At 35.6% G+C, this 18,515-nt stretch overlaps 1 protein-coding gene across 5 annotated transcripts in view; it reads left to right on the forward strand.

Annotated features, from left to right (window-relative positions):
- Nucleotides 1-227: 227 nt before the first annotated feature.
- Nucleotides 228-18,515, forward strand: part of LOC120355228 (acidic repeat-containing protein-like) — a 33,749-nt gene continuing 15,461 nt past the window's right edge. For 2 of the 5 annotated variants that reach the window (XM_039443565.1, XM_039443564.1), the window contains exons 1-4: nt 228-398; nt 1,918-2,037; nt 7,932-8,273; nt 11,097-11,128. In XM_039443565.1, the coding sequence (XP_039299499.1) occupies nt 257-398; nt 1,918-2,037; nt 7,932-8,273; nt 11,097-11,107 (615 nt within the window). In that variant the 5' untranslated portion in view covers nt 228-256 and the 3' untranslated portion in view covers nt 11,108-11,128. The remainder of the gene's footprint in view (nt 399-1,917; nt 2,038-7,931; nt 8,274-11,096; nt 11,129-18,515) is intronic. The other 3 variants (XM_039443566.1, XM_039443563.1, XM_039443567.1) reach the window with 3 other exon arrangements.

Genomic DNA, 18,515 nt, shown 5'->3' on the forward strand with positions numbered 1-18,515 from the left:
ATAGAAAAATTTGAAAAATATCACCAGTAAAAAGTTTTTCCAGCCTTTTGCACAGCCTTAAGGTACGTGTACAGACTTGAGCGCCACGAACACATGCATTTTTGTTTGAATGATCCCTGATCTATAAATGTTGGAAATACTCTGTCTTATGGCAGGCAAAAACTATTGGTGTACAACATGTTTTTGTTGCAGTTTGATTGATAATTCTGTAACATTTTCAGCATCGTTAGTGCCAGGAAGGCCAAATCGTCCTCCAATGGTGGAGTCATCATCTGATGACTCCAGTTCTGATGACTCCAGTTCTGATGACTCCAGTTCTGATGACTCCAGTTCTGATGACTCCAGTTCTGATTACTCCAGTTCTGATGACTCACAAGAAGAAGTCGACGTCTCAAATGGTAATACTGTCAATCATATTTTTATTCCAACTTGATTACTCAACATAGAAATAAATTACTTGACTTGAAACAAATTATTTACTTTGAAACAAATTCTTTATTTATGGAGACTAAAGGTAATTTGTCTCCTTCACAAAATTTATGGAACCCAATTTGTCTCCTTCACAAATACATCAGACAATTGAATACAAAAATGTTGAAAGGAAAATTATTTATTACAGCAACAATCTATACATATTGTAAGCCTAGGTGATGATGAGGGGGTAAATAATAATACAAACGTTTCTATGTATGATTATTTCAAGAATAGACCAATGGAAAGAAATGATAATGAGTACCGGTAAATATCTAAATTTAATGGAAGTTAAGTGTGGTTATGAAACTTGAATTAACTGTTAAATCTATACTAAAAATCTACTCACTACTTACTATATAGTCTAGTCAAAATAATTGATGTTAGGAACTCATACTATATTCACAGATTTAGATAGTCTACTTATTTTTAGGCGAATTTTGAACTTTTTATATCCGAATCTCCAATTTTTCCAATAGTGCAAAACGTTTTTTTAGGGGTACTACGGTAGTTATATTACAATAAAAAACTATCAAGAAACCCTACAAAAATAAATCATAATTTGCTTCCAAATTATTTGAAGATTTGGATAATTTTGGTCTTGGAATAATTATTACATCCAATCGATTTCTCAAGATTTAATTAAGTCCAGGTCTTTCACACCTGTCAGTGATGGCTTTATCGAACAAAATTGTAGGTACTTTATAAATAAATCAGTTTTGAAATGGCAATATTCTCATTTTAAAATTGATCAACCTTGACTTGATCGATTGCCTTTCAGTAATAATCAAACTATTTGTGTTTTCATATTTTTTTACCTGTATTTGTGTGAGACCTATACGCAGATATAATGGCATAGAATCAATAAATACATCAGGTCAAGTTATATATATATATGCAAAGGATATTAGTATCTTCTAATTGAATGAGGAACTCTTTCACATCTGTAAGAAAAGTGTGTTGATTATCTAATGAGTTTATTAGAATAAGGAGTAAATTACATATTAGGTACATCCAATCGATTTCTCAAGATATGATTTAGTCTAGGTCTTTCACACCTTTGTTCAGTGACGGCTTTATCGAAAAAATAGTAATTTATAAATAAATCAGTTTTGAAATGGCAATATTCTCATTGTAACTACTGTCATTTTAACGTGGGACTGTCATTTTAACACTTTTGAGGACTGGAAGCTGGAAGCACTATTCAAAATATTTAATTTAGTTACGGTACATTATTTCCAGGGTGGTTTTATAGAAGCCAGTCGGTTTTGAAACCACCGTCACTTTAGTGCTTTCCAAGCAACTCATTGTTTTGAGATTAAATGATCCCTGATCTCTAAACGTTGGAAAGACTCTGTTTCATTGACAAAAACTATTGGTGTAGAAAGTGGTTTTGTTGCAGTTTAATTGATAAATGCGTAATATTTTTATCATCATCGGTCACAGGAAGTCTGTCTGTCACCATCACTGAAGGGATGGATTCATCTGATGATTTGATGGATTTATTTGATGACTCCAGTACTTCATCAGATAACTCACAAGAAGATGATGATGTCGACTTAGATGGTAATACTGCCAATCATATTTATATTCCAACTTGATCACTTAACAATCTTAAAATGGAATAAATTACTCAACTTGGAATAAATTATTTATTTATTGAGACAACAGGTAACCACATTTTGTCTCCTTCACAAATACATCAGACAATTGAATACAAAGATTTTGAAAGACAATTTATTTATTCACAAATGCAACGTTCTACAAATAGTTTAAGCCTAGGTGATGATGAGGGGATGAATGATAATACAATAGTTTTTATAAAAACACTTCACGCACATTGACTACTTTTAATAAATTAATAAAAACAATATAAAAATATTTATTTTAAGTACCCTTTATTTTTAAAAACTTTAAAATAGTTCAACAACTAGTTTCGACCCTATCTTAGGTTATTTTCAAGTTGAAATGACCTAAGTTAGGGTCGAAACCAGTTGTTGAACTATTTTAAAGTTTTTAAAAATAAAGGGTACTTAAAATAAAGATTGTTTTTATTGATAGTTTCTATGTATGATTATTTCATGAATGGACCAATGGAGAGAAGAGATGATGAGTACGGTACCTAAGAAGAAATGGAAGTTAAGTGTGGTTATGAAATTCGAACTGTCAAATCTATACCAAGAATCTTCTTGCTACAGAGTCTAGTCAATAATATTATTTATACTCCATTTACAAATTTAGATAACCTACTTAAGATTATTTAAATTTCTCAAATCCAAATTTCTAAATTCCTATATTCAAATAAATAGTTTAGAATTTTTTTTCAGTTATGCCTCTAAAATCATTTTGAATTCAGAGGGATGAGAACTGGGGTGCAATTTTCGGAAAAGGTTGAGGCTCAGAAATATAGAAAGATACAGTGTTTAATAGTGCTACAATCACAAAACAAGTACAATATTAAGAAAAGAGAAGATAATATTCAGAGGAATATTTAAGAAACGTTATACAGTTTTTTTTCTGAAATCATGACCAATAAATAATGCTAGAGTTCTCATTATATTAGCAACGAATCAGTGATTCAACTTGAAGTGATCGACTCTCTTGTACCAATCATCTATATCGATTGCCTTCAACTTATTTCATATTGAATTTCATTCATTTACTACACTTTCTATCCTCATGTATACAGTTGTAGTAGGCTATTGCTCGTAGCTAAATACTGCATTCTATTCATTCATCTGTTTATTCATTCACCAATCATGGTCAAGAGAAGAAAATAATCTCATCATTCCATGATCTCAAAATATGACAAGCATGCATCTATCATATTACCACTAAAATCATCAAGCTTTCATCAGGCTGGGTTTTCTAGGCTTAAATGAGGTGCAATGAATGAATTCTTGATTGATTGTGGATTTGGTTCAAATATTCATGTTTACGTGGTTCTATAAAAATTATTAGACTATTGTTCAATAAAATGTGTATCTTTCATGCTAGAAAATATTCAAGTTTCCATGCAAAATAACAATTACGTGCTTCAATGCACTAAATTTTTCTCATCAAATTAAAATCGAATAGATTGCTAACATGTTTCACCTTTTCCCATTTTAATGACTTCTTCATTATAAAACAGTTTGTGTATAATCGCTGATAGACACTATACATTATAACCTGATAAGTTTGTTCCAAATAATTTTCAACAAACGTTCACTTTCCTTACTTACAGCCATAGTAAGGAAAGTAATCAACTTATACAAGATTCTTATTGCTATTAAATGTTGATTCATTTGCAACGATACAACATGTTAGTTGAGATTGATTGTTGTTTTCTTTTATATGTCTATACCAAAACAAGGATGAGAGCAATGCTCGAGATAACCAAAATAAGGTAGGCCTAATATGTGTCTTCCTATCTTACCTACTCCGTTCCAATTCAATATTCATATAACATATCTATATATATAGTCCAGGCGATGAATGTTCAAAAAAGGGTATAAAAGCAAATGTTTGGAAGACAATTTTTGACCCCACTTAAGGATAGTAAGAAGGATAGTAAGGAGGTAAGTTAAGGATAAGAAGGTAAGGATAGTTAAGGATAGTAAGAAGGTAAATATATCAAAATTCCCACTCCTACCCCCTGTGATAATGGGGTGGGGATGGTTTGAAGGTACCATTTTTTGGTGTCTCGCATAAAACTCAAAAACGATGTATCTTAAGAACTTGACTGTCATATAAATTAAAGCTTACATAATTTCCTACAATATTCATCCTACAACTTTATTTATAGTTTTTGAGATATCCGCTCTTGAAGATGTGACATTTTTGAAAAGACACGTTTGCCACCATTTTTTTTATATTTTTGCTCTTATAACTTTTAAAAATCTACGGGAAAATTCATGCTGATTATGAGCTTATAAGGCATCAAATTCTCTTCAATTTGATTTATAATTTCACACTTTTACCAATTTCCCTACACCTTTTGCAACAGCTTTAGTGTTGAGTGTGAAATCTCCATTTTTGCAATAAAAGTTGCATTTTTCAGCGTTTTGCTTCCACGCTCATATCTTGTGAACAATGCGTTCAACTGATATAACCAACTATTCAAGGAACCTTGATAAAGGAATTTGGAGGGAATGTTTTAGACAAAATTTTTTACTTAGCAGCTTTGTTGAGACCAGTCAGGAGGAAAACATATCAAAAGTCCCTATTCCTAACTCATGTGCTAAAGGGATGAGGGTGGTTTAAAAGTTGCATTTTTCAGCGATTTGCTTCCACGCTCATTTCTTGAGAACAATGCGTTCAATCGACATAACTATTCAAAAATGAAGCTTGATAAATTCTCTACACTTTTTGTTTTGTGGAATTTTGTGATATTCCCAACAGTTCCCGAGATATTCGCTCATGAAGGTGTGTAATTGTTAAAATGACAGGTTTTTGTTTTGCTCTTTCAGGGCTTATAACTCTACAACAATGCATCATAAAAACTTATGCTTAACGTAGGTTTGTAGAGCATTGAATTCTCATTGAAAAAATTGGTGGCAAACGTGTCTTTTTCAAAAATGTAACACTTTCAAGAGCGGATATCTCAAAAACTAGAGGAGATATAAAGAAAATTTTAGGATGAATATTGTAGGAAATTATGTAAGCTTTAATTTGTTATGTGACATACAAGTCCTTAGGATACATAGTTTTTGAGTTTTATGCGAGACACCAAAAATGGTACCTTTAAACCATTGAGGACTTTTGATATGTTCACCTCCTTTCTACCTTTAACAGAACTGTGGGGTCAAAAATTGTCTTCCCAACTCTTACCTCTACAACCTTTCCTTGACTGGACTAATATACACAAATCCGATATTCAAGCTATTTTCAATAGAAATCTATTAAGTTTTGAATTTTAATTTGGAAATTCTTGTAACATAGAAATATAAATTTTTAGATATATTGCTGTGTGCGTTTGCCTTTACAATATACATGAATGGGCTGCCTTTAATTATACTATTGTTATGATATCTACTCTTTTATTAATAATTATTGGAATAGAATAAATCTTTATTCATCAAAATATGTACAAATAGATTTGAATAAATGTCAATGTTTAATAACAATAGGCAAACACATTAGGCGGTAGGTTCGCCTATGTAAGGAAAGTGCTACCTAGTCTAGTTGAAAATTACTTGTAGTTGAAACTCTAGTTAGGAGTCACCAGATATTCCTTCCAATTTTCTGCAAAGATTTTAGGATATCTTATAATACTGTACTTGCAATCTGGCTGGGAACTTCAAAAAATATCTTTTACCTATGTAGAAGGTTTTTTCTCAAAATGATCTAATCTGTGCCTTTCTGTGATACTAGTAGTTCTGTGAACAGTAGACCTCACGCAAGTATATGATGTCACCTGTTCTAGTTGATTCAGTTGAATCATAATTTACTCTTAAAAACTGTTATTTGTTTTCTCCAAGATCAAAAACTCGCTTATGTTAATAAACTCAGTTCACGTTTGAATTTGTATCCCATATATGATACTTTTTGTGTAGTTGAGAAGTTGATATTGTGGTAATTATTCATATTGAATGAAAAAAGTCTAAGAAATTGTCAAAAAAGCACTGATTTATTGATAATTAGAAATATTTCGTTTAATATATACGTTTCTAATTATCAATAAATCAGTGGTTTTTTGACAATTTCTTAGTCTTTTTTCATTCCATATATGATAATTTATCCAGCTCCGCGATAATCTTTCCATCTGATGAAAATATTTCTCAACCATTTTAAAATTATTTTTTTCTTCAATCAAGAATATTATAGTTTCTTCAGCATTATTTAGTTCATTTAATATTTTATTTTTAATCACCATTAAATTTATTTTTCAAATGTGAGAATATATGAATAATTCACTTGTCAGCTGATTGATTATGAATAATTCTATTGTCTGATTAATCCTATCTTCAAAGTAGATTATATATATATATATATATATATATATATATATATATATATATATATATAGTGATATCAGAGTATGTAGATATTCCTTTTCTTTTCATATTAACCTTAAAATGCAAAATTTCATACAACCTTATGTATACATCGACGCGCAGTTCAAAAAGGAAAATTCCTGCCAAATTTCATCGAGTTCTATCAACGCGTTCGGCCGTAATCGCGTACATAAAGACAGACAAAAGAAAATCCGAGTTAAAACATATACCTCACTAAGTTCGGTCAATGACCAAAACGTGTATTATAATTTTGTGAATTATTTTTCAAGTTTGAGCCAGCATAATTTATTGTTTTTTCCCCGTCATGTAACCCATGTCAGAGGTAGTTATTACAATATGAAAAAAGTCTGTTACATACGTAGATTTTTTCCTTAAATTATCGTGCCCCTCTAAAGAGTCTATAGTCTATGTGTCGGGATGCATTATTTTAGTCCAAGTGCCGGTTGCACAAAAGCCGGTTGATTTTAACTGTGATTATTTCCATGAGAATCAGTTAAAGAAGCCGTCTTTTCCAAAAAGCCTTCTGATTGGTTCTCGTGAAATTAATCACGGTTAAAATTTAACCAGCTTTTGTGAAACCGTCTTAACATTCTAAATATAATATTGGAAGTATAAATATAGTTATACAATACATTCTATAATCTAGGCTATTTCTATCAATTATTGAATAGGTACTGTAAATAGCAATGAAAAATTATGAAAACTAATTGCAGTAGTTGAGAAAAATTATTAGGTAGTAGAAAAATAAATTTAAATAACGTTTAAATAACATGCAATATTAGTTAATCTATAATATGATAAAGGAAAGAATTACTTAATAAACGTATTGGATAGGAAATTCACGAATGACGCGTCATCACGTCTGAATTACTGGACTGATTATCTTTGAATTTTACATATAGATTCTTAATATTTACTGAGGATGGTTAAAGGCTTATATTCAGTTCTTCATGATTTCAGTATGTCACGTTTTAATTAGATACTTCCGTCCACGTTATAATTGCAGTGTTTGATCAACAATTATATTGCTATCGCCTTGTCTATCATGCAACAAAGCTGATAGCGCTATCTCTTTCTCGCTTTGCTCTGTTGCCAGATCGTTTTTTTAACAATGTGGAAATATAATCAATTAACACAATATTTAATCTTGATTATGAAAATTCATTATGAAATCATTGAAAAATAATTTCTTGCTTGATAAAAATTGATTATTTCAAACGAGAATGAACAGCTAATATTACATCAATAAACCGGTATCAGTTACCCTCCATAGAAGGCATTGACAAGACAGAGGATCGGCAACGTTGTTCTCCTAACTTTCTCCACTGTCATTATAACGTGGACCTCACTATAGTATACATTATTGGCTCGCTACTTTCATTTCCAATGCTATTAACGATTAAAAATGTTTGATATCCATTTTTTTATTGTTTGATGAGGTGTATTTGTATGAAATAGTAGTTGGTCTATACTTGTTTGTAGAGTCGGAGATGAGTGATGATGAACCAGTTGCTCGTAGTGGATGGATGATGGTTTCTAAAGCGAACAGGGCGGTCACTGGTCAGAACGGGCTGGATTCTGTTCAAAACAGCGTGGTGACCGGTCGGAACTGGACGGTGACTGCGACAAACAGCAGTGGCAAGAGTAGCCGAAAAGGGGAAGTGCCTGCTCGAAACAGGCCGAAATCAATCAACACTCAACCAAAAGTGTTGGATGAACCAGTTAGCTCACGGACCAGGGCGGCCACCGCCAAATCACAACAACTAGCTCTAAGCCCAGCTCAATGTCTGCGCAGGAAACAAGGTACATGTCTATATTATATTATAAGAAAGTACTTTTCTACAACTGCACATGAAACACTCCTTCACATACTGAGAACTGATTTTTGGGTTGATATTTTAATCATCTATTTTACTCTCGCTGCGCATTTCATTTACTTAAGGGTGTGATCATAAATAAATAAATAGATCACATTGAATGCGTATATGTGTAAGTGCACGTCAAATCATGCATGAGCCGAAAAACAAAATCTGGAAAGTGTCATTGAAACACTTTGTGACGTGCATGTAGCTGCTCACACTTCACACTGAACGCAACCAGCAAGTGCACGCGTACAGTGTGAGTGCTGTTCCTATTGCTCTTTCCAGATTTCATTTCTCATCCACGTGCTTGGTCATGCATATCTAAGCGTGCACTTGCACATGTGTGCGTGCATTCAATGTGATCACACACTTGATCAAATCAAATGTTTTCTATTGTCGTTGACAATATCATAAGTATTTAATGTATGTATTTACAAAGTTTTCACGCGCTGCTCATACACGCCTACTCCCGCATACTCTACTGTACGTTTTTTACTTTACGGCTCGCTAAAATTAAGTGATTATAATTTTTATATATTTTTAGCTACGATCAGCTGATTGATTGCTGATCATCATTCAAGTTCCATAACCTCAGCCTTATAATGGTGACAATATATTTTGTATTATTGTATTTATTGCTTTGTAGACCCATACTGCAGTTGTAGAAAAAAATGTGTTTATTTATTGTTTCGGCAAAATTATCAAGTGACACGATAACTGTTCTGCTCAAGCAATAAAGTCGTGTTTTATGCTCTTGATACATCAATTCTATAAATATGGATTCACTCTTTTCTTCTCATTCCTTATCCAATCCAGGAAGATTTGCTTCAACTTGCAGCATAGGTAAGAATAACCGTTGAGTAGTCACGTAGGCATAACTAGTCGCGTGGGGTGTTTGCATGGACAGCCAAAATACATTTGATCCTATCCTCAAAAAATGTATATTGTAGATCATCAATATTTTTCTTATATTCTTCAGTGTTATATTCAACCATTATCATAGAAAAAAATCATGGTAAAAGACTCTAGAGAGAAAGTTAACAAATAACTAAAAAATAAGAATCCTTCTCATATTTCCTATCAAAATTATACTAGGATGCTGAAAACCCCAATTATTTCAGTTTAATTACTAGATGTACATGTTTATTGAGCTTAAACACTATTATAAATGAAATGTTGTTCAAATTCTGGTCACATATAAGGCTCAAGAAATAATGATAAAATTGTTCATATTTATACGTGCACTAATTTTGATTCTGGCACAAAATTAATAAAATACTCACTTTTCAATATTTAAACTTTAGAAGAATAGAAATTGATAATTTTTTATATTACAAGTGAGATGAGAATAATGAAAGAATAATTCACTATCCATTGTAAATGTTTTATGTGTATATTACCACTATATTCAGATACTTATGTGCTTGCCTGGGGTGTTGAAGACACCTCTGCCAAGTTTATTGACATAGCTGTATAATCCAACAAATCAACAAAAACTGGTTAGCCCTAACTTACTATAATCAATATCTATGTTGAAGGTACTCAAACAAAGAGATAGCTAGCTAACAACCACGTCGAAAATTAATGAAATTTACAACACCGGGGTGTTTTGAACACCCCACGCTGCTACGAGTACAGTAGGTGAGGCAGTGAGGCAAAATGAGGATTCCTTGAGTCGTAAAATCAGCTTAAATTGATCAAAGTAAAATAACTTGAATCAGCCGATGCAGTGTTCAACATGAAATTGATAATTGATAATACTAATTATATGAAAGTCAGTGATTGGAAATAATTTGAGTTCAGTCAGGCCCCTATAGATTTTCCCTTACTGTTTATTACCTAAGAAATTTTAATTGAAAATTCACCTTCCAACATATTAATGAATTTACTGCTAATGTAGGTAGTGAAGTTGCCTTCTAAGAAGAGTCGAGTTGATACTATTTATATAAATAGATTGCATTCATCTACAGTATCAATATTTTCTATTTTATTCTGTTGGATAAATTATCGGATTTGATTGGAAGAATTTACAATTTTCTTCAAGAACAATGTGTATGATTACGTCATCTTAAAGCTCGTTATTCATTAGATTGATAAAACTCATGTAGAATATCTAAAAAATCTAGTACAATAATAATGAAATGCAACACAATATAGGGCAGCCATCCTTGCAGCAATATTTTAGCTGCTGGTTGGATGCCAAGCCCACACTGGCAGTCAAAGCGTGACTAAGGGCCAAGCCACATGAAGCGTTTTTGCTCTGGCGAGTCAGTAGGGTAGGAAGCTCTTTGATTGGCTGATTATCAGCTGATTTTCGAACGCCACCCAATCAGCTAATCGTGGACCGACTAGTCCGCCGCCAGTGCAAAAACGCTTCATGTGGATTTACCCTAAAACAATGCCTGGTGCGCCAAGGAATTTATTGTAAAAGAACTTTGGAATTTCGTCATTCAATCATTCAATCATTCAAAATCACACAACTTACAGAAAAGTAGCACAGGCTTATCAGCCCAAAACGGTTCCAATTCTAATTTATACAACAGTCCAAAAATGTAGCTAGGTTATGTGTCACTTGACATTCATTAATTACACACTCAATTCACAATTCAAAACACCCAAAAATCATTTCATTAGTATAAAGATTATTAATTTCGAATGAGTTCCTACTTTGGTAATTATGAATTTACTCAATCTGGTGAATATTTTGTAGTAACTCTGTATTATCAAAACAACTAATTATTTTGGTATTGGTTTTTTTTTATAGCACAGAAGTAAACGCCTTACTGTTACTAACAGGTAATAGCCTTCAATATTATTATCTTAGTAGTAGTTTGCAATCTATCATAGCTTTATTTTATTATGTTTACTTGTATGTTTCTTTTTTCCATTGACTTTCTTCCAATATTCTTTCTATTTCTCATTACAGCTTGCTCTTAATTTCCTCTATATTAAAAAAATGGATGAAAAAATACTCAATCAAATCTTTCCTATATCTTCTTCATTTTAATTGCTTCTCGTTATTCTAGATTTTTATTGTGAGAATATACAGAGGAGTGGGGGTCAAGATAATGTATAAACTCTTTGGCAGTGAATATCTTGGTAACGCATTGGCTGACAGTTGTTACCTACTAATTATTCACAATATTGTTTGTTATGATTTTCTTCCAATATTCTTTCTATTTCATTACAGCTTGCTCTTAATTTCCTCTTTATTAAAAAAAAAATGGATGAAAAAATACTCAATCAAATCTTTCCTATATCTTCTTCATTTTAATTACTCCTCATTATTCTAGATTTTTATTGTGAGAATATACAGAGGAGTAGGGGTCAAGATAATGTATAGACCCTTTGACAGTAAATATCTTGGTAACGCATTGGCTGACAGTTGTTACCTACTAATTATTTACAATTGTTTCCAATTATAACAATATCTATTAAATAATTTATTAATAAATATAATATATTGAATTATTCCAATATTATATTAATGCACTTCTTAAAAATATATCATCAAATTTATTTATTAATTTTTGTAAAATACTGATCGTGAAGGAATACTCATTGCTCTTGGCAAAACGACATACTTAGGTACTAATTTTTGTACACAAAACAATACTGCAGACCTGTTTTGAAATTGAAGGTCTTTTGTCTATTCATGAAATAAAATTGAAAACGGCCGCCATTTTATTTTATGAATTTGAAAAATTGTCATAATTTTTTTGTAGCTTTTTCTTGTTGTTGTGACCACCCTATAGGGGTAGAAGATATCTAATTATTACTTTAGTCATGGTGGGAACTTGATAAGCAACAACATTCTGTTACCTAATAAATTCCTCATCTATCGTGCAAACCACTTAAAATTTGAAGAAATAATTATTCTGTACATTTTATCGAAATGTTATTTCTACAGAAACTACCTGCCAATAAGATTCTACTAACTTTATAAATTTTACTACAACAAAATGAATACTAATCAGGGGCTTGGTCGGGTGAAAAAGTTTTATAAGGAGCTAGAAATTTTGGCACTCACCCAGAGCTATCATCTCTCCCACCGTAATCCCAAAACATAGGACACCCACGCCTAACATGATGCTTTTTGCGATATTGTTTTCGCCACACTGCACAGAAAGCAGCTGTTTTCCAGTCCCTACGTAAATCTGAAAGACATTGTTTGCAGACGACTCTCGTCTGACATCAGAACAGGTTTCTTTCCGGCCTAGGCCAGAAAGAGTACCCTTTCCAGTCGCTAACATGGTACTAAGAAAGGTAATCAAAAAACTTTTCATTATTTGTGTTCATTATTCAATAATTAAAACATTTATAATAATATCATCTTATTGTCATTTGAAAGAATAAAAAAGTATAAACTCAACCTCCCACATAATTGAACATAATCTTTTAGGTTATTTAGACAAATCAGAATAAAAAATAAAAATACTTGAACAATTTCCTGATATTCAGATTACCTCAGATTTGCTAGAGCTATGACCTTCCACTTCTGCTTTTGGAAGTGCTTAGTAAACAATTATTATCATATATATATATATAATATATATATATATATATATATATTTTTATATATATATTGTTTATTTTTCTGTGTGGCGAAAAATAGCATTCACACCATGGACAAAAATTTTTTTCTGGCTCTCAATCTTTTTTTCAAGCCGGAAAAGTCTAATTTTCGGCCCTAGGTGCAAAATATACTATTTTGAGTTACACTTGGTTATTTAACGACTGGTAGTTTTCCGTCTGGAAAACTTGCCCCTTTCGACGTCAGTGAGCCAAAAGGCCTAACTGCTGCTCATGGAAGAGTCGGTTCTCTCGAGATTCGGCAAATGGTTACTTGCCAGGTCTGCAATATTCCTCTGTGCGAATATCTACAGGCTAACAAACATCCGCCATCTTTTTGCCTCGTGGAACCATCACATCTTTGAAAACTAGCAAATATGCCTGAATATTTATAAATATCCCTGAATTTGCTGGTTCTCAGGGTCGTATAGATATAAGTAAGCAGAATCTTATTGTTGCTGAAATAAGACTACTTACTCACTAAATAAAATTCTCTCACTGGAGTCCAACAACAAGAATTGTTATTCTAATATCAGAGTCTTGTCTCCTTGAAAATCTGAAGCCCAAAATAAACAATAAAGTAAGTAATTAAATCCCACCCATGTCACACTGCCCCCTTCTTCGAAAAAAGGTGACATTTAATTGAAGGGAGACATGACACTCAGGGTGACAGTAAGACTGTGCCCTGCTATGCTGCACTGGCTGAGCGATGTCGACCAAAGGAATGGGGTTGTTTGCTGGTGGTGGTTGGGGGCGCTGAGTTGGATTGAAAGGTGACTTGACACTCAGGGTGACAGTAAGACTGTGCCCTGCTGTGCTGCACTGGCTGAGTGATGTCAACCAAGGAATGGGTTTTTTTTTATATTGAAAGGTGACTTGACACTCCAGGTGACAGTAAGACTGTGCCCTGCTGTGCTGTACTGGCTGAGCGATGTCGACCAATGAAGTGGGGTTGTTTGCTGGTGGTGGTTGGGGGTGCTGAGTTGGATTGTAAGGTGACTGGACACTCAGGGTGACAGTAAGACTGTGCTCTGCTGTGCTGCACTGGCTGAGCGATGTCGACCAAGGAATGGGTTTTTTTTCGATGGTGGTGGTTGGGGGTGCTGAGTTGGATTGAAAGGTGACTTGACACTCAGGGTGACAGTAAGACTGTGCCCTGCTGTGCTGCACTGGCTGAGTGATGTCGACCAAAGGAAGGGGGTTGTTCGCTCATGGTGGTTGGGGGCGCTGAGTTGGATTGAAAGGTGACTTGACACTCAGGGTGACAGTAAGACTGTGCCCTGCTGTGCTGCACTGGCTGAGTGATGTCGACCAAAGGAAGGGGGTTGTTCGCTCATGGTGGTTGGGGGCGCTGAGTTGGATTGAAAGGTGACTTGACACTCAGGGTGACAGTAAGACTGTGTCCTGCTGTGCTGCAATGGCTGAGTGATGTCGACCAAAGGAATGGGGTTGTTCGATGGTGGTGACTTGACACTCAGGGTGTTCCCTATAACTTGAATTCTTCAACATTCATTTTCCCGTTGGGCTGAAACTGCGAGATGATCGTTGTTTCTTGGCTAAACTGTAAGCCCAGCTGAACTATCCAGCTAGCCACGCCCAGATGTCCGGAGGATCGTTGGTCAACACCTTGAGAGTACTCGTCTCCTTAACACTGTGGTGTTTGCCAAGGAATAGAGTGCTGAGACACAATGAATAGTGTCTATTGTAAACTGGTGTAAGGATTGGGTATAGTGTGATTGTCAACCAGGTGTCCCAATTGATACAGTCCCTTTCTACATTATGTGCTAAGTACATGATATAAGGACATAGGTAATGTTCAGGGTATGATGTAACTGTTGAATTTTATCATTACATTCCAATTTTGATTTTGATTCTGATTTTCCCAATACCCTGCATTTCACAAGTTTCCACAATCAAATCAAATTCTTCATTTGCCATAATACAATACAATTTTTTCAAAACAAAAACACCATTAGAAACCTAATTCAAACATAAACATGATACAAATAATAATTCTTCTCAAAATTAGCTTATAGGCATTGCCAGCAAAACCAGAGGTTTGTGTACTGCAACAAGTATCAATCTTAGAAATCTTAACTTACAAAATTGATAAACCATTAAAAATGAATAATAAACAAAATGAGTGCTTTATTACAGAGATGGGTATAGGAAAAAAGATCTAAATTAAAACTAAAAATCTATATTGAGGTGACAAAAGATAAGTAGGTCAATTATGAAAGAGGTGAAATACATTAACAGTTTTTATTTATTCAACTATATTTCTAATGGTTGACTTATTAATATGTTCTACTAGAGAGTGTTGAGGTACCAAGTTAATAAGTTTATTGCTGATATAAGTGAATTGTCTCCGGCAAACAGTCAAGTCAGTTCTATTTATAATATAGTTTGGTTGCACTTGGAAGTTGTATGATATCATGTATGGTTTAAATATATTTTTAGATTTATTCTCAACAAACAGAAGATTTGTTGGGTAGTGTCTGGGACGGCCAAGAGTGGCTTTTATTACATGTCTTTGCAATACGAGAATTTTGTTCATGTACGTATCCAAGGCACTACCCCACACCCTGATTCCATACTGAAAAATTGACTGAGCATATGCCGAGTACACCCGCATCCGGAATGGGGTTGTTCGCTATTGGTGGTTGGGGGCGCTGTGTTGGAATGAAAGGTGACTTGACACTCAGGGTGACAGTAAGACTGTGCCCTGCTGTGCTGCACTGACTGAGAGATGTCGACATAAGGAATGGGGTTGTTCGATGGTGGTGGTTGAGGGTGCTGAGTTGAATTCAAAGGTGACTTGACACTCAGGGTGACAGTAAGACTGTGCCCTGCTGTGCTGCAGTGGCTGAGTGATGTAAACCAAAGGAATGGGGTTGTTCGCTATTGGTGGTTGGGGGCGCTGTGTTGGATTGGAAGGAGACTTGACACTCAGGGTGATAATAAGATTGTGCCCTGCTGTGATGCACTGGCTGAGCGATATTGACCGAAGGAATGTGGTTGTTTGCTGGTGGTGGTTGTGGGTGCTGAGTTGAATTGAATGGTGACTTGACACTCAGGGTGACAGTAAGACTGTGCCCTGCTGTGCTGCACTGGCTGAGTGATGTCGACCAAAGGAATGGGGTTGTTTGCTGGTGGTGGTTGTGGGCGCTGAGTTGAATTGAAAGGTGACTTGACACTCAGGGTGACAGTAAGACTGTGCCCTGCTGTGCTGCACTGGCTGAGTGTTGTCGGCCAAAGGAAGAGGGTTGTTCGCTTGTGGTGGTTGAGGGCGCTGAGTTAGATTGGAAGGCGACTTGACACTCAGGGTGACAGTAAGACTGTGCCTTGCTGTGCTGCACTGGCTGAGCGATATCAACCAAAGGAATGGGGTTGTTCGCTGGTGGTGGTTGGGGGAGCTGAGTTGGATTGAAGGGTGAATGGACACTTAGGGTGACAGTAAGACTGTGCCCTGCTGTGCTGCACTGGCTGAGTGATGTCGACCAAGGGAATGGGGTTGTTCGCTGGTGGTGGTTGAGGGCGCTGAGTTGGAATGAAAGGTGACTTGACATTCTGGGTGATAATAAGACTGTGCCCTGCTGTGCTGCACTGGCTGAGCGATATCAACCAAAGGAATGGGGTTGTTCGCTGGTGGTGGTTGGGGGCGCTGAGTTTGATAGAAAGGTGACTTGACACTCCAGGTGACAGTAAGACTGTGCCCTGCTGTGCTGTACTGGCTGAGTGATGTCGACCAAGGGAATGGGGTTGTTCGCTGGTGGTAGGGGGTGCTGAGTTGGATTGTAAGGTGACTGGACACTCAGGGTGACAGTAAGACTGTGCTCTGCTGTGCTGCACTGGCTGAGCGATGTCGACCAAGGAATGGGTTTTTTTTCGATGGTGGTGGTTGGGGGTGCTGAGTTGGATTGAAAGGTGACTTGACACTCAGGGTGACAGTAAGACTGTGCCCTGCTGTGCTGCACTGGCTGAGTGATGTCGACCAAAGGAAGGGGTTGTTCGCTGGTGGTGGTTGAGGGCGCTGAGTTGGAATGAAAGGTGACTTGACATTCTGGGTGATAATAAGACTGTGCCCTGCTGTGCTGCACTGGCTGAGCGATATCAACCAAAGGAATGGGGTTGTTCGCTGGTGGTGGTTGGGGGCGCTGAGTTTGATAGAAAGGTGACTTGACACTCCAGGTGACAGTAAGACTGTGCCCTGCTGTGCTGTACTGGCTGAGTGATGTCGACCAAGGAATGGGGTTGTTCGCTGGTGGTAGGGGGTGCTGAGTTGGATTGTAAGGTGACTTGACACTCAGGTGACAGTAAGACTGTGCTCTGCTGTGCTGCACTGGCTGAGAGATGTCGACCAAGGAATGGGTTTTTTTTCGATGGTGGTGGTTGGGGGTGCTGAGTTGGATTGAAAGGTGACTTGACACTCAGGGTGACAGTAAGACTGTGCCCTGCTGTGCTGCACTGGCTGAGTGATGTCGACCAAAGGAAGGGGGTTGTTCGCTCATGGTGGTTGGGGGCGCTGAGTTGGATTGAAAGGTGACTTGACACTCAGGGTGACAGTAAGACTGTGCCCTGCTGTGCTGCACTGGCTGAGTGATGTCGACCAAAGGAAGGGGGTTGTTCGCTCATGGTGGTTGGGGGCGCTGAGTTGGATTGAAAGGTGACTTGACACTCAGGGTGACAGTAAGACTGTGTCCTGCTGTGCTGCAATGGCTGAGTGATGTCGACCAAAGGAATGGGGTTGTTCGATGGTGGTGACTTGACACTCAGGGTGTTCCCTATAACTTGAATTCTTCAACATTCATTTTCCCGTTGGGCTGAAACTGCGAGATGATCGTTGTTTCTTGGCTAAACTGTAAGCCCAGCTGAACTATCCAGCTAGCCACGCCCAGATGTCCGGAGGATCGTTGGTCAACACCTTGAGAGTACTCGTCTCCTTAACACTGTGGTGTTTGCCAAGGAATAGAGTGCTGAGACACAATGAATAGTGTCTATTGTAAACTGGTGTAAGGATTGGGTATAGTGTGATTGTCAACCAGGTGTCCCAATTGATACAGTCCCTTTCTACATTATGTGCTAAGTACATGATATAAGGACATAGGTAATGTTCAGGGTATGATGTAACTGTTGAATTTTATCATTACATTCCAATTTTGATTTTGATTCTGATTTTTCCAATACCCTGCATTTCACAAGTTTCCACAATCAAATCAAATTCTTTATTTGCCATAATACAATACAATTTTTTCAAAACAAAAACACCATTAGAAACCTAATTCAAACATAAACATGATACAAATAATAATTCTTCTCAAAATTAGCTTATAGGCATTGCCAGCAAAACCAGAGGTTTGTGTACTGCAACAAGTATCAATCTTAGAAATCTTAACTTACAAAATTGATAAACCATTAAAAATGAATAATAAACAAAATGAGTGCTTTATTACAGAGATGGGTATAGGAAAAAAGATCTAAATTAAAACTAAAAATCTATATTGAGGTGACAAAAGATAAGTAGGTCAATTATGAAAGAGGTGAAATACATTAACAGTTTTTATTTATTCAACTATATTTCTAATGGTTGACTTATTAATATGTTCTACTA

Source organism: Nilaparvata lugens, chromosome Y, assembly GCF_014356525.2.
Source record: "Nilaparvata lugens isolate BPH chromosome Y, ASM1435652v1, whole genome shotgun sequence".
Classification (NCBI taxonomy): Eukaryota; Metazoa; Arthropoda; class Insecta; order Hemiptera; family Delphacidae; genus Nilaparvata; species Nilaparvata lugens.